Source organism: Hypomesus nipponensis, chromosome 7, assembly GCF_054491055.1.
Source record: "Hypomesus nipponensis isolate SF chromosome 7, ASM5449105v1, whole genome shotgun sequence".
Lineage (NCBI taxonomy): Eukaryota > Metazoa > Chordata > Actinopteri > Osmeriformes > Osmeridae > Hypomesus > Hypomesus nipponensis.
In genome coordinates, this window is record NC_140367.1 from 10,134,667 (window position 1) to 10,151,656 (window position 16,990).

At 45.5% G+C, this 16,990-nt stretch overlaps 1 protein-coding gene and 1 long non-coding RNA gene across 2 annotated transcripts; both read right to left on the bottom strand.

Moving 5' to 3' along the window:
- Positions 1–3,821: 3,821 nt before the first annotated feature.
- On the bottom strand, positions 3,822–9,959 carry LOC146276707 (uncharacterized). Its single transcript, XR_014762454.1, has 2 exons — positions 9,378–9,959; positions 3,822–5,832 (listed from the first exon to the last, which is right to left on the bottom strand). It is a non-coding gene; the product is annotated as an uncharacterized LOC146276707 (long non-coding RNA).
- A 346-nt stretch (positions 9,960–10,305) lies between these two features.
- LOC146276708 (shaker-related potassium channel tsha2) lies at positions 10,306–12,845 on the bottom strand. Its single transcript, XM_084701524.1, has one exon. The coding sequence runs from the start codon at positions 12,658–12,660 to the stop codon at positions 11,224–11,226; it is 1,437 nt and encodes a 478-aa protein (XP_084557650.1). The 5' UTR covers positions 12,661–12,845; the 3' UTR covers positions 10,306–11,223.
- Between the last annotated feature and the right edge of the window lie 4,145 nt (positions 12,846–16,990).

A 16,990-nucleotide genomic window follows, 5' to 3' on the forward strand; every position in this document is an offset into this window, starting at 1 on the left:
AACAGTTAGGATAGTGATACAGCAGGAGTGATACTCAAAAAAACGCTGTTAAAAGTATTTTAGAATTCAGACTTACTGTATAGGTCAGTTTTTTTAAACTGTATGTTAAACTCCATTTTAGATATTTTGTTAATCTGTTTGAGCCTAGTTAGTCCAATAAAAAGTTACAACCATGAGCATTAGAATTACAGATTATATTATGTGATCAATGTTTTATTATTACGTTCAGTGTTCCCCGTACACTCTAAAACAAATATGGCTTGATAGAACCATTTTCAAGGACATAAGAACCCTTTGAAAAGAGGTTCAAGGTATATTGATCCCTAAGGTACCGGATAGAACCCTTTTATAGAAAGTGCTTGGAGCCGTAAGAGGTTCTTTCTGACTGGAAAGGGCCTCTACTGTAAATGGAGCTTCAGGTGATCTGTTTGTTGTTAAATTATAAATTACTCTTCATAGCACCCTTTTTTTTTCAAGATAAAGGTAATAAAAAAAAAACAGGCAGTAAAACTGAGCACATTTCATTTATTTATTAAACATAAGAGGTATAAACATTAATCCTTGTTAACTTTAATGTACATTATATCATACTGTACAATTCATTTACAACAATTAAATACATTGAGGACAAAGGGAAGGCCACAGTACATGGAATCACAGCTAATATTTACTAAGACTTTATTGCGTATATACGTATGTACGGTTCCAAGTCATACATATATACATAATCAAAGACTCATTAATTCACTTTCTATTGACAACATCTTTTTTTCAGTGATTTTATTTCACACCTGTCATACATTTAACCACACGGTTAGTCAAGTTAACAAAAGAAGGAACTTGTTAGGTTCAGAACACAGGACAGAAGACACAATTGGAGATTTTGCCGACAGACACACTTTGAAAACACTGAGAGAGGCTCTTTGTAGCTGTTATACAATAAGAGTTAGCGATGGTTTGATGACTCGATGTAAAAGACACAGGAGACACTAAGAGACAAGAACAGTCTGGCGTGTGTTTACAGGACTGGTTCAAAGTACATGTTTGCAGATTGCGATGGCGGTGCTGTAGACTGTAGCATGCTTGTTCAGCTCCTCCAGAACATAGATATGGCATTGCCTCACTCTGACACGGTCATATATTAAAGGACAACAAGCTTGTGTAGTTATGGAAGCCTTGAATATCGAATCAGCATTTTGCAACAATACAGAGAAGGCTATGGATCAGTCTGCCATGCAAAGTTATTGGATTCACCACTGATATAATCATACAGTTTTTCTATCATTCGTATTAGTATACGGTTAATAAAAATTGTTGTTTTTCAATCAGGTAAAGACAAGCTAAGTGAAACAGAAGGTTTTTTTGTTGTTGTGGCATACAGTTTACAATCTAAACATTCCTTATGGTTTATGTTTGATTACGAGTGAAGACATAGTCAAGTGTTTGTGTTGAGCAGCTAACATCAAACAACATAGCCTATGCCTTTCAAGCTGACCAGAGAGACAATACTATAAGCAATGTATGAAGAGGTGTATTTGTCTGTAAACAATGGTAATGTTCAAGCAGACAATAACATACACGTAAGTAATGTCTTCTCAGTATTGAGGAAATGGATTAAAAGACAATGAAAACGTTTGACCTGTATGGAGGTACGGTATGTTTCAAACGCACCCTAAGAGCGAGTTGAATAGCAATACCAGTGCAAATATTTGACAATGGGATGAGAAAAACGATTTACGGAGGCAAAGGACAAGCTTTCTTTGATTTATAATATTCTCTCAGAAGACATACGTGGAAGACTTTCTGTACATTCAACAATTTTTGGATAGTTCATCTATTGTGTGAACATCACCCATACCATCCACACAATCAGAACTAATAATCTATCAGCAGGTATGGTTACTTTGTCTAATGTCATTGGACACGTTATGGGATGTGGTCAATGTAAGGCACTATTCAATTGAACTCAAGCACGTCATATAGACTACCAGGAAAATATACCGCATGTGTGTTGTATGCATTTAACACCCAACTATCTGGCAGGATTATATTACCATGTGTTATTGCTTATTGTTGAACAGTGGACACTGCTGCCTTTGTCATTTGAATATATTTGTTACAGTTGCCACTAATTATACCTACAGTATGTATCATTTGTGCCATTGGTAACATTGTTCATAATAACTCATAAACAACAAATAAGAGCTGTACTTCATCTCATGAACTATCAATACAATTTTGTCCAATAGCAGGCTTTGTTGTTTATCAGTGGAACATCCTTATGGATTCACAACACTGATCCACTGAAAATGTGCAAATCATACGTAGTTCTGGGTAGAACGGAAGTGGAAGAATGTAGCCTGTCAAGCAGCCTTTATATCTCGCTGTTCTGGGCCCCCCTTGTCTACTGTGGGTCTTCTCTGCCCTGTTCCTGCCTCTCCGTTCACTCCCTCCTCTGCAGTCCTTTCAAGAAAAAAGGGCAGTGAATTTCAGGAAGCTCCTTCTTCCCTACGGCGTTCACTTCGGCCGTACCGTACAAGCGAGCAGGAATTGCGTTCCTGTGCGAGCGCTGTGCCCAGTGAGGGGGACCTGAGGATAGACGCATGGTTCAGCGAGGCCGCATGAAAGGATTCAAAGTGTCCACGGCTCCACTCTCTGATCTCTCTGCGGTGCGGGAGTTCATCGTTAACCTACATCTCACGCCATGGACCCCCCTTCCACACCCACCGTCCTTTGAGGTACAATTTGCCTGCACCCCCATTGATGTGTGGCGTTTGTAGTCAGTACCCAATTACAAAGCAGGCAGCCCTGGTGGGACTGGACTGAGATTGGTACCCCCCCTCACCTCCCTCCTCTCCTGGTTTGGGGAACAAAACCGCTGTGTGTTGGCAATGAGGATAATGGTTTCCCCACTGTGCCTCTGCCTACAGCTGGTCTACCTGCTCACTTAAGTGGGTCAGCCTGTAGCTAGCTAGCTGGTGGAGGCTTCACCATCGCTTCACACTTGGCTAATCTCTTTTTCCCTGTCGGAATTCAAATCCCAGGGCCGTGTTGTTGTGTTTGGTTTAAGAGACAGGCTTTAACCGGCATTGGAAACAGTGGGTGGGATGGCCCTTGGATACGGTAACTCAGGTTCTTTACATACATGTGCACAGTTTTGGACAGTCTGGATCTTTGTAAGCTGGTTAGGCCTGCTCTTGGCTTTCCGGAGGGTTGTAAGGAGCTACAGTAGCTATAATCGGGCTCATGGTGGACTATCAGAAGGGGGGGGGGGTGTTTATGAGCAGCGTGGGGAAAGAAGAAGCTGACTCTTACATTATCGATCTGGCTAATGCACGTGGAAAGTCTGATACCTTGACTGTAGGAAGCGGGTCGGGCACTTTTCTATTCATCGCTGGCATTAATGTTTTAGAGGCGGGCTCCTGCGTTGTTCCGTCTGCCATTGGCAAGGCTTCGCTTCCTCGATCTAGGTCAACTTTGAGAGAGTGCTCAGGGATTCGTTTCCACTGATGTTGCTCTCGCGAACCGAGAGAGCTTCAGAGAGAAGGATCCGGGAGATGGGATGGGGTTCTGGTTTGGTGGAAGTGGGGGTGGGAGTGAGGAGGTAATGGCATCTTTTTACCCGCTGAGATAAACTATAAGCACACATGTACAGTGCAAACACAGGTTTCTCTGAACACACGTATATATATATATCCAAACTTTTCAACCAATCATTTGTTTTAACCTACAGTATGCAGGGCAAACTAAGACAACACACCAACACACATTCACTCAGTCTTTCTGTAGCTGCCACATGGAAAAAAAAGCCAAACCAAAAGAAGAATAGAGGATTTATTTTATCAAAAATAGGTCACAAATGAATGAAGAAACGTGTCAAAATGAACATGGCGACAAGAGTATGAGAATCAAAAAGAAATCAAATGCATCTCGCTTCCACACCAAAGTCTACGGAGCACAGTAAATCTCCCTCGCACTATTGCTTTCCCTCACAGTCCATCGTGCGTGAATGGAAATGGGTCCAGAAGACAGTGCTTCACACGCCTGTATGGTGTCTTCACAATGAGGCATGTACTTGTCTTCCAAAGTGTTAAAGTGTGGGCCAATGGGTATGAGGCAAGTTTAATCTGCTGTACAGTACACAGCACGAAACGCCATTGAATAAAAACCTACGTCACTTTGGTTATGTCTGATGTTTGACAAATAATAGATGACAATAAATAACAAAAAACGGATTTGATGGGTTGAATGGACGCTATTACAATCACGCTTGGCAATGGACGAACCACCTTAGCCCTGAAAATGTCTGAATTCTCTAAATTCGATTTATTCAATGATTATTCTTTAAGAATGAGATAGATGATGTGTGATGGGTTTTTAGAACTTTCCAGAGACAACCAATATTGCATACAGAATGTGCTGGATACCACCCCCATTTCTTATCATCGTTCATCCCAACCTTCATGACTGCGTTTCCCATGGCCACCTATGACTGACATAAGCTTCTTTATACAAAGCAAGACATCTGAGGGTGACATTGTGTGCACAGTGGCTAAAACACTGACACTGTTATTTGTTCAATGAAGAACAAAAGCAATAGGTTATTGGAAAACATGACTTGCCACCCGAACGGTTGAACTTTGTTGGCAGGTAAGCAACTCAACGCTCTTTACAACATGTTGACACATGATGAGGACAACCAGGCGTTATCACGGAGTTAAAGCTTCCATTGAAATTAAAGTGAGGAAACTGAGGTAGATGCTATTAATTACAGTGATACAGCATTCTGATAAGAAATCATAATAACAATTTAAAAAAAAACTGAATAATTTAAATGATGATATGATAACACGTCACCTGCAGCAATTTTATTCCATCTGCGTCACCCTGCTCCAACATGCAGAGGAAAAAGAGGGGTTTAAGTTTGGTGTTTTCATGATCGAAGCCATTTCATCTGAAGCGCTCCGCAGCTGTGTTTTCATCAAGGCAAAATTCAAAAAACAAGAAACGAAAATACATCATTTAGCATAAATGTTATAAATCTAAAAAATAAGTCACCAGTTTAACCAATCCCTCTTCATATAAAACATATATACTTTTAAAAAAAATAGAGATTTAACAATGCCAACTCCACCAGCTGAACAGAACATTATTTGTGTTTATATGTATTTGAATGAGCTATTTGTTGTTCCCATAGATCAGTCCACTGGTTCTAGAACAGTTTTGAGTGGTCGACATGGGATGAAAACTATTCTTATTTTCTTTCTTCATTTTCTTGTTACATGCCCTACTGTACTTTTCAAGCATGCAATAATATGTTTAGCTATAGAACATGATTAGAAGTGGTGTAATGCACACACAGACCATATTCCTATTGTGTAGCTAAATACACACAGAACGGGGGAACCTGTCTTCATCTTGAATAAATTCTGGGTTTCATAATTAGTTATGTGAACTGTAATATGTATGTCAGATGATTCAAGTCACTTCTTCTGTACCTCTGTTTAGCCACCTTTTGGTGAGCCCCAGCCTTGCGTCTCGGTGTCCGAGGGTCAGGGTTGGAGAGGGGTCTCCTCGCTCTGTCTTCTTGAATCACATGTTCTTTTTTCATTCCTCTTATTTTCCCCACCCCTTTTCTTTCCCAGTCAATCATCTCGGAGAAAGACAGTGGGGGGAGGGGGGTGGTTCCTCTCCCTGACGTGTGTCAGAGTGGGAATGGGCTAAAGAGCGTGGTTCTGTGGCCTGGTGTGTTTGACCTGGTGTGTTTCCCTTTGACATGGCGCCATGGGGGGTCGCGGGGGTGGGTGGCGCGGTCGCTCTTCGCTCGGCCCCCTGCAAACCAAAAGAGAACAGCGATCGAGTTCCAGCACGGCTCAGCGAGGGAGACGACTCTCCGTTCAAACAACACTTGTCCTCTCACAAGCGAGCCGGGCTTTCTCGCAGAACAAACGCGACAGTCGTCGCCACTGTTAAACATTTCCTATGGGTTCGTATCAACACTGTGTGATGTTGTAGATAATGATTCTATACGAGGTTAAAAAGAACGTGTCAGTTCAGTGGCCTGGCTCTAAACCGTCGCCTTTCGGAGATTAGAAATGGCAGCAAATGCACGGCAACACAGCTAGCCTATTAACGCCATACTGGGTGGGTGACAGAGGGGACCCGAAGCGCTATCGGGCACTACGGCCTCTCAGCTGAGCTCTGCTGTCACATTAAATAACCGGCACGGACGCTTCTCACAGTGTAAACACGGTGCTGTCAAACTGCACTGCAACGTAACGACAAAAAACACGCCAAAGACACTCTTTTTTTTCTCTTTCAAAAAGGATCTTTTTTTAGGCATGAAGAGCGGCTTCGCGAGACAATGAAGTGGACACCGACTCCCAGAATCCTTCGCTCTCTCTGTGCTTTGCGACATTCTTCCTTTATGCAGCTTCAGTCCTTTTGTTTGTCGGCAGAATGCCTCCATAGAGCCTGTCTCTTCCCCAGCTCTCCCTCTCTGTCTCACCCACTCAAACGCGCACACACACACACACACACACATACAGTAAGCCCACACACACACGCACGCATGAGCTCAGCGACTGGACAACCCTCTAGGCGCCCTCCATACTGCCATACTGCCTGTCTCCTGAGCACTCCCCTCCACACACACACACACACACAATCTGGCTCAGGCTCTCCATCATACACACACACTGTGCAATACACACACAAGTACATGTTCTCATAACCTGCACATACACATTTGCAGTCTTGCCGGCCTGTGCATGTACTACATACAAGCACGTCCAAATGTCTTTCTCTCTTTCTTTCTCTCTCTCTCTTCTTCTCTACTCTCTCTCTCTCTCTCTCTCTCTCTCTCTCTCTCACACACACACAGACATATACGCACACACTTCTACTTAGCAAGAGACTGCAAGAGACTCTAGGCCATCTCCATCATCACAGTCCCATATTCAGGCTGCTGAACAAGGACAACAGAGACGCCATCACTTCCTGTTTACCGTTTCCTGCCACTACACCGAGCAGAGAGCTGTTGCTATGCAGTGGCATGGATCAGACCCACAGAATCCCAACCAGGAGCGTCAACAAACACAGCCGACAAACCTGACTGGCTGGTTTATAAATGGCATTTAAAAAGATACACAAAGTACAGAAGGTTGTGTTTAAGTGATTGAAATGGATCAATAAACAGACATTTACTTGCCTAGAAAAATAGGGGCACAATTTGTGCGATGTACTGTTACTCATTTGCACTTACATTTATGCTTTTAGCAGACGCTTTTATCCAAAGCGATTCCAAGACTTTCACTTTCGTGTTTCGTTTCGTGTTTTGGACACACGAGAAGATTGGTCATGATCTGACTCCTGAGCCCACCCCTTTTCTGAACTAAAGTGACGTGTAGCAAATAGACTAGCAAGGTCACGAAAAAGAGACAATTGTTTCTCATGCTCAGAATGGGGATCACAACAAAAGTTGTTGTTGTCCCTTGAGGTAGCTGTTGACCAATGTCTCAGAGCAGAATGCCTATCCTTGCGGACCAGCAGGCCAGTAACACAATACAGGAGCCATAAATGACTGGGGACATTATGGAGTGTTACTGTGATCCATGGCACCCACCACTTGCAGATGCCTGTGGAGGGGATGGGGGGGGGGGGGGGGGGGGGGCTTGGTCCAGGGTTTGGGGAGAGAGGAGGGGGGGGGGGGTGAGGGAGGGGGACCCACATGATGGTAATTCATCAAGCATAAGTGACGTAAATCCCAGGATTAAGCCGGAATCAATGCATCCAGTGCTTTAAATAACCCTGACCTTTGGGCAGAATGAACCTGTCAGCCTAGGTGCCACTCTGGAACACATTGCCTGTGGGGGGGTGGGAGGGGGGGGGGGGGGGCGGGGGAGGGCTGAGCGAGCGGACTGAACATTTAGGTACTGAGGCATGGACCACCGACAGCCCACGCACATATGTGCTCGCACACACACACACACATACTATATACACACACATTAAATGCGCGCGCAAACATGTATTCTCAGACACCCACACAAACACATACACGAGGCAGGCTTATGCACTGCACGTACACACACATACACACACACACTACAGGCCTTCCACAACATTATCACACAATCTCTTTTCAGGTTCACCGTCTACTGTCCGTCTAGAATTTCTCTTCTGTCCAACCTCTCTTGTAAAGGGAAAACCAGAAGGGCACAGAAAGAGAAAGAGAGAATAGACACGAGAGAGAGAGAGAGAGAGAGAGAGAGAGAGAGAGAGAGAGAAAGAGAGAGAGAGACAGAGACACAGAGACAGATAGACAGAGAGAGAGAGAGACAGAGAGACACAGAGAAAGAGACAGAGAGACAGGAAGAGACTGTAGGTGAGCGTGCCGAGGTCCAGATTCCCTCAGCAGCGTCAGGGATGCTAACAATAGCTGTCAGAGCCGAGGCGTGGGCCTGCGCTGTCAACGGCAGTGTCATCCAAGGGGAAACCTGTTTACCTCTGCTCATACTCATCCCATATGCTGGCGGAGCCAGGACACGCGAGGCAGGAGGGAGACCGCTGACAGACCCGGCTTGGCTCCCGCCTCCGTTACCCCCTCACCCCCACCCCTCCGCCAACACGAGGGAGTGAAACAACTCGGCAGCACTGTGTCTGTCTGTGGCCTGTCAGGGTTGGACAAGGCCGGGTTCTTGCTTGGCTTTTTCGGAGTGCTGACGCTTACGTGTCAACTGAGCCGCCATGTTGGATTTGCTCGCAGGCGTCTTGTCATCACGACATGGGCTCTGACTGGGATTCTGTCTCGAGACATACTGCCGGACTGCTGAACAATGGTCAGCTGTTCCATTCGAGATAGTGTGTGTACGACATTGGGACCTTAGGTTTTGTAGTCCTCTTACTTTGGTTGAAGGGAATTAATCAACAACAATGGGTTTCCACCGTTGGATCCAGCTACAGCTACAGCAGGCCCAGTAAGTGTCGCTGGCCCACTGAGACAACTAACAGACTTTTCCAGTCAACCAATAGCAAGGTAGACACTGCCCTCTATTGCTCAGACGAGAGTACTGCATCTGCAGACGACCGCTCAACACCTTTCAATTTTTGCCGCACCAAAATGTCAACCACCACTTTCCACGAATGGATCCGTCGCAATGAGCACTGCAGTGCACCCTGAGAGCGAGCTAAGCTATCTTCCTCTCTGCTGGCAGGACTCGGAGGACCAAGGTCAGAAAAAAAGGTTGAATCCCGACAACGTATTTCACATTTCCTCAAACTGTGTCGGGTGACTGGGTGCGATGTGTGTTTCTGGTGACAGCTTGTCAGGGCTAGTGTACGTGAATGTGCTTTTGTGCGTCCACCACATTACTCACCTACCAGCGAGGTGGCCCTCGAGGGCTGTCGCCCTCCCACGTGGTCAACTGGAAAGGACAGTTTGAGTTCAAAGGCGAAGGGATGTTCGCCTGTCCTTGCCGTGCGTGACACAGGGTCTGAGCGGGTATTCCCGTGGAAGGGTTGCATGTTGATCTGGCTAGCAGGTAATCCTTACTGATAGAACGGTTTCCTCGTCGTCACACGTCACGGTTGCCTTCCAGAGCCTGGTTTGACCGGTATTCCATCTTTCGCCGTGGTTAAGTCGGAGTGGGCGGGAGGTGGTCTCGATGTCGTCCGTGATAGTAAGGTGCTTGGGTGGTCTTGATAGGCTGATGCGGGCGATGACCTCAGACAAGGTGACCTAGAGGTGACACAAAGCCCACGAGGCCGAGGCCGCGAAGGTCGAGCAACGTCCGTTTTGCGCTTGATGTTTTGCAATGAAGCGTTTCACGTCTGGTGAATGCTGAAGGGAATTCATGTAGGTCCATCTTTCTGCGTAACATGCAAAGATGTGGACCTAAGACATGGCTTTAGCTGCCAAAATAAATTTCACAATGATATTCTCATGTCATATGTCTACATTGACGTAAGTCGGTGCCGTGAAGGTACATAGTCGAAACCTTTAAAAACACAGTTGAGTGAGGCCTCTCCTTCCTCCATTTTGGGATTAGTCTCTGTGTGCCTATGTCAGACTATATGGAATAGTCTGGAAGGTTGCTATAGAAACTGCATCCTCTGACGCCTGCCATACCAGATTGTGACCACACAGTGGCGCTCTTGGTTTGAAAATAGGCCATAGTATTCCATCTCTTACTGTATTCTCTCAACAGTACACAGTTATCCAGTCCCCTTCCCCAGTCCCTCTCTCCCCCCACCCCATCAAGTTTTTTTTATTTTAAAACGATTCACCCATTTATGTTTCAAGGGTAACATGTAAGGCTACCTCACAATCGATAGAGCCTAGGTATGATCACGGTTCTTTCCCAGTGCACAGGCCTACCTAAGCCTACATTTGGGGGTGAAGTATAAATTAACATAAGGACATTCTGTAAACAAGATTATTAACATTATATTTTTACATCGTTCTGGGTTTGACCCATCGATTGCAATCCATTAAAAGTGTTTGAGTCATTTTGAGACGGCCAATAGGGCAATTTGATTATAAAATAAATGAGGACGTTTTTATATGTTCACCATTGGCCACATTTTATGTTAATCGCTGCTGTTTATGTGTTTTACCAAACAGAGACATGTCAGTGATGGTGTTGCCACTTATTTGTGTCTGCAATGACCATCTTACTCCTCATAGCTGACATAAGCAACAGTGCCATGGTACATGGTCCGCTCAGAAAATTTTGGACCACTGAGATGGTGGAAATAATGGGTGTATGTCACCGTGGAGTCACTGAGTGGCCATAATTGTGAGTGAGACTAATTTACAGAATTTAGACAAATTGGTCCAATCATCTTCTTAACCCAATAGACAAAGCAAATGTAAACTTTCGTAATCACAAAACCTGCAACTATGTCAATACATTACTAAACACATGAATAAAGTGCTAAGCGAAGTGAGGTTGATGTTTTTCTTGAAGTGTCTTTTAACCCCTTTACCCCAACATCGATGAGCGCGTATAATGGAAGACTGTTCCTGGGGAAATCGTTACTACCCACTGACCACGGTGCATCCAATGTTATGATATTCTATTAAATTATTCCTTCTGCATTAGAGATGCCAGAAAAAAAGAGCTTGCCAATCTACCTAGCCAGAGCGCAGAATATTTGATGGAGGCTACTCACGGAAAGAAACGACGTTTCTCATCTTATCACTGATGCGAAATTCACAGATCATACATCAGTTAGCTTTCCGGTGAATGCTTTATGTGGGCTGCAATTTGTGTATTTTATGGAGTCGGCATCTTCAGAGTCCATATAGTCGGATTTGGAGAGTGACGGTTTGCTGTCACTCTTTTTGAATTCACCGAATGACGGCTGCTGCTGGCCACATGTTACATGGGTGTATTGGAATTGTTCTTCATGCTCCGTCTCCCTGTGGTAGAAATAGTTGAAATTGGAGACGATGACAGGGACGGGCAGAGCGATAGTGAGCACACCAGCTATGGCACACAAAGACCCGACAATCTTGCCACCGATAGTGACCGGGCACATGTCCCCGTAACCCACCGTAGTCATGGATACCACCGCCCACCAGAATGCATCAGGGATGCTGCTGAACCCCGATTCCGGGTCGTCGGTTTCAGCGAAGTACACAGCGCTGGAAAACAAGATGACTCCTATGAAGAGGAAGAATATTAATAGACCTAGCTCTCTCATGCTGGCCTGGAGAGTTTTTCCCAGGATTTGGAGACCTTTGGAGTGTCTGGATAGCTTGAAAATCCTGAACACGCGCACCAATCGGATAACTCTCAGTATGGCCAGGGACATTGCTTGCTGGCCATTGCCTTGGTGTTCAGCTAATTCCAAGCCCAGTGTGATAAAGTACGGCATAATTGCCACAATGTCGATGGTGTTCATAATATTTTTGAAGAACGCGGGCTTGCTTGGGCACGCGAGAAACCTCACCAGCAGTTCAAATGAGAACCAAATGATACAGAGCGTCTCCACGATGAAGAATGGATCAGTAAACGGATTTGGCTTTTTTACGCGTGCAGTTCCATTCAATGCAAGGTGGTCATCATATGTTTTGCCATCCTCTCTGAACTCAGGCAATGTCTCCAGGCAGAAGATGACAATTGATATCAAGATAACTAGTACAGAAACTATTGCTATTCCCCTGGCAGGTCCAGAGCTTTCGGGATATTCGAACAAAAGCCAAACCTGCCTTTGGAACTCGTTGTCTGGCAAAGGACGCTCTTCCTCCTTAATGAATCCTTCATCCTCTTTAAAATTTTCGATGACATCCTCACCCAATTCATAGAATTTGATTTCCTCCATAAATATGTCCACTGGGACATTGACGGGTCTCCGGAGCCTTCCTCCAGACTGGTAATAATAGAGGATGGCATCGAAGCTGGGTCGATTCCTATCAAAGAAGTATTCGTTTCTCAGTGGGTCAAAGAAGCGCATTCTCTTCCTCGGGTCTCCCAGTAAGGTCGTGGGGAACTGCGCGAGCGTTTTCAGTTGGGTCTCAAAGCGCAGCCCGGAGATGTTGATAACCACCCTCTCACAGCACTCCTGGTCCGCTCTCTCCGGGTCATAGACATCTTGGGACAGGGCTGCTAGTGCCACAGTCTCATCCAGGTTCTCTCCGGGCACTACTGTCATTTTTCTCCCCAAAGGGCAACGCTTCTCGCACCTCTGTCCCTTCTAGAGTCCGCGTCGTGTGATCCCCCTCTATCGGTGCGTTTTTGGCCGCGCTATTTTGGAACAAATAAGTCCAGTCACTTGTGGAACGGCGCGGTGCTTCGTCTCCCCTCTCTGCGTCTTTCCTTATGGTTGTCTCACGTCTGCGGGTGTGTTGTTTTTGTTCGCATTTTCCCTTTTGTGCGCGCTTCTCCCATCACATTCCCCACGCTGGCATAGTCTGGACTATTGGCTGTCACATTCACAGCATTTTAAGCAGCAATGCCCTCCCCAAGCTGACGTGTGTAGACGCTCTCTCACTGAATAGAAAACACGCACATACATGCTTGCTTCGAATATGACTCAACCCATTTATGATTACATGCATTATCTGTTTATTTAATGATTTATGGATTTTATTTATCGTGTTTAATATTTAACACGTACAAGTTAGTCTACCTGCATGTTGTCCTATTTTGTTATCACGATAATACTGTTTCAAGGTTATAGTTTAAATATTCAATTATGCCAATTGTTTCTTTCGTTTTCCATCTTACTAGTCAAGTCCACAAGTCATCAAATTACACATTATGACTAATAACAATAATGAAAGACTTGGAAACATAGGCATCATATGTGAGTTATACATCAAGTCCACTTATAAAATGCATTATTTGTGTACTTTCCCATTCCTGGATGTCAATAAATGTGCTGACAGACCTTACCTGACAGACCTTAACTGTGTGGAATATGACATAAACACATAGGTAACTGCAATGTCATGCAGCCATAATTCAGACACGACCATGCAGATGTCCGGCACTTTAATGTGAGGCAGTCTCACTTATGTTGATTCTTTCACAATTTGTGCATGAAGCCTTTTCTCGACCAACGTGACCACATGATGTGTTGTAAAACTTTCAACAGTTCATAAAGTGCATCAAATCTGCCCCAGGGTTAGTTTCTTTTCCCCCCAAATACTTCTCACTTTTCAAAGCCCTTGACAAACACCATCCAAATGCAAATTGTGTGCTTTTCAAACATGGGCAGAGTTCTTAAAAAGCAGTTTACAGTCATACAGAATCCCTCCCGTAAAGTGCAACAGTTAGGGGGGATTGAAATGTGGAGGATTCTGGCACAGGGCTCGAATGCATGACGTAAACTCTTAAAATAGCTGTATTTCTCTCAGGGCCGAAGGAGAGGTTCTTTTCCCATGGACTGCCTAAGGGAGCAGCTGGAGGGGAAAAAAAGCGATGACATTAAAATACCACTTTGTGTTTTTACCGTGTGGGGGACATGAAGGACTGGGTCAGTTTCATTCAGAAAATGTCTTCCTTGACAGTTACTATGAGCTGAAAATAAAGGAACTCCTGATGTCAACCTGTTGCTGATGGAGTCATCCTGTCATGCTCTTCTCTATTGATTTTACATTCCATAAAGTGGTTTGGTAATTCACAAACCTAAAATACAATCCGATTGGACCTGGAAGGTCAAATGTCACTTTTACCACGTGTTACTGCACACCATCTACAACAGGAATGGTAATGCAGTTTGCTGTTACCCGTGGCTGTATTTTTGCAAGTGTGTTTGCTTGCGCGGCCTGGATAACTTACGAGTCCTTGAGTTAAGGCCTTACTCACTCTACAGTCTTCACAGTCGGAGCACCAGTCACCCTCAAAGGAATTTTCATCAGGCCGTCTGGGGCTACCTCATTTCCTATTTCCTCTGAGCTCATAACCCATAACATACGCGTCAACACTCACTGTCCCACTAACTCACCCACACACACAGAGTGACACAGTCACTCACACACTTTTACACACACACACACACACACAATCACACACTCTTACACCCACACACTTATACACACACACACACCATGCCGTCTGTCGCTTTCTTTCATCTTTTGATCTGTCTCACATACACTGCCCTCACATTTCAGTTCATTTTTCTAAAATGTCACACTCCCTTGCGATGGCTTTTGTCAGTTCCCCAGCCTGGAACCTATGTCCAGAATCTGAAACATAAACATATTCCCCCGTCCAACCCCCCTCCAGCTCAGTAATGGTATGATCCATTACCCTTCCATGGACGATATCCCTCGCCTCCATGGTGCATTATCAGATTCACACCAGGCAATAGTAATAGTGATTGTCGGAACTATACCTGCCAGTGAATGTCATTCTAAAGGAATATCAAAGACACATGTCAGGATCTCAGTAACACAGTGCAACAGCACTTCTATGCCAGCCCAGTAACACGATACCAAAATCATCCAAGAAAAAAAGCTTGAATGATGATTTATACCATGAAATAACTCCACTGGAGAGTACGACAATCGCAAGACACACTTCACAATAAGTGTGTTCTTACCCATACCAGGATGTTAATACCGTAGTGACAGAATAGTTGAATAACTTCTCCAGTATGTGAGACCAGATAGAGGCTGCCAGGGGAGCAGCAGTATTGGACATCTAGGTTCATATGGCAGGGAGAGACGTGCCCTGCGGACTGATTCGAACACGGGAGAGACCTTTCCTCTGGTTACAAGCTTGTTAGCGCGGGGCCCTGAGACGAGGGCCCTCCTCTCGGATCTCAGCAGTGCAGTCTCCCACCTTCACGGGGAGAGGAAGGCAGCAAGGATCCACGATATGTACACCATGTATGTGCTCAGATGGCCAGGTTCCATGTTTGCGCCAGAAAATTGAAGTTGGAGTCACTCGACAAGTGCTTTTCTATGACTTTTTCGTTTTCCCTGTGACCAAGGTCTCTGTGACCTAGCCACCTATGGCTTTCCTGTCACATTTCTGCCGCAGCCAACTCAAAAGTTGAGAGAGGAAGAAAGAAAAAAGTGATGAGGAACTATGGAGGACTTTCATATCTCACCGTGAGGACGTAATTTGCAAACTGCAGAAGTGGGATTCCCTGTTATCTCCAGTGTGGGATGAGGACCTTGCTTAATCTGAACAACTCCCTGGCCTTCTAAAGCTTAATCTATAATTAAGTGCATTCATTAAATGTTTGTATTCGTTAACGACCTTTGTTCTCTGGACTTGAAACAGGAACTCACTGGAAATGAAGCAGTGTCGAGGGGGCCCTTTCAATGGCTCCACCCGGAACACGGTCCAGCCAAATCAATCCACTGTCGGAGAAGTCGGACGAAAGGCAAATGTTTCCTCATCTCGTGTTCACACCATTCTTTCCTGTGACTGACCCCTCTTTTTTTGAAGGAGAAGTGTCCGTTAATCGGTTATTTATTAGTGAACTCTATTAACTTCAGCAGAACTGAAAGTCAGACTGCAGTCTTTGTTCCTCCCTTTACTTTATGCAAACTATACGGGGGACTACGCACGCTGCTCATCACAACACTTCTTCAAGTTCCCTATCTCCACATGGTTTACAAGAACGGGGCGGGGCTTCCCCACAGAGGAATCCGAAAGTGTGTCAACGCTTCTCCTTGTTCTCTCTCACTTCCTTCGCACGACTCTACCCCTCATTCATCCGCCTCCCCTCCTCGTATCTCCATTTCAGACACAGCGTCGTATGCATTCTGAACACACACACACACACACACACACTCAGGTGGATTCCAACACACAGGCTCCCAATGCTTTGTTGCCTTTACCAGCTCCATCAAAAGGACAGCTGACAAGGAGGTAGCTTTGATGGACATGTTTTCAAGTTGCAGGGAAGCCCCCCCGCAGAGGAACACATCCACGTGCGGTCTGCTCCATCGAGTCTGTCACGTCCGCCATCCCACGATGCATTAGGTGATTGTCGACCGCCAAGGCCTTTGACGGAAGGATCGCACGCAGGAGAGAGTCCTTCCCATCTTAGGTAGGAGGGGTGACCTCTGTGTGCGTTCGAAGGAATAACGTCCCCGGGCAGTCGCGCAACACCGGCGGTCGTTATTCTGTCGGCGTGCGCAGGCCGTCTCATTGGCGTAATTGAGGAAGATTTAGCGACCACATATGGCAGGGGGGGCGAGCGGGCAGAGAGGTGGGGAGGGGTGGGGAGGGGTGGGGGCGAGCGGGACACGGGAGAAATGGTGTGTGGAGAAGTGTGTGAGAGGTTGGGAGGAGGTAAAGGCGTGTGGGGGGGGGGATAATCCTGGAATAATCCCGTCAGACGAGGCAGCGGAGACCCCTCAAATTCCACGCACCTTGGTCGCCGGGGTTTCGAAAAGCTTGCGTTTTCGCCTGTGTGTGGATGGTATGTGTGCGTGTGTGTGTGTGTGTGCGTGTGCTTGCAGCGTGCACTGTTCTCACTGGGATCTGAGCCTCATTTTCCATGCGTCTACGCCAGGAGA

Excerpts from the sequence above, each read along its gene's own strand:
- LOC146276708 (XM_084701524.1), bottom strand. The coding sequence starts at position 12,660 with ATGACAGTAGTGCCCGGAGAGAACCTGGATGAGACTGTGGCACTAGCA.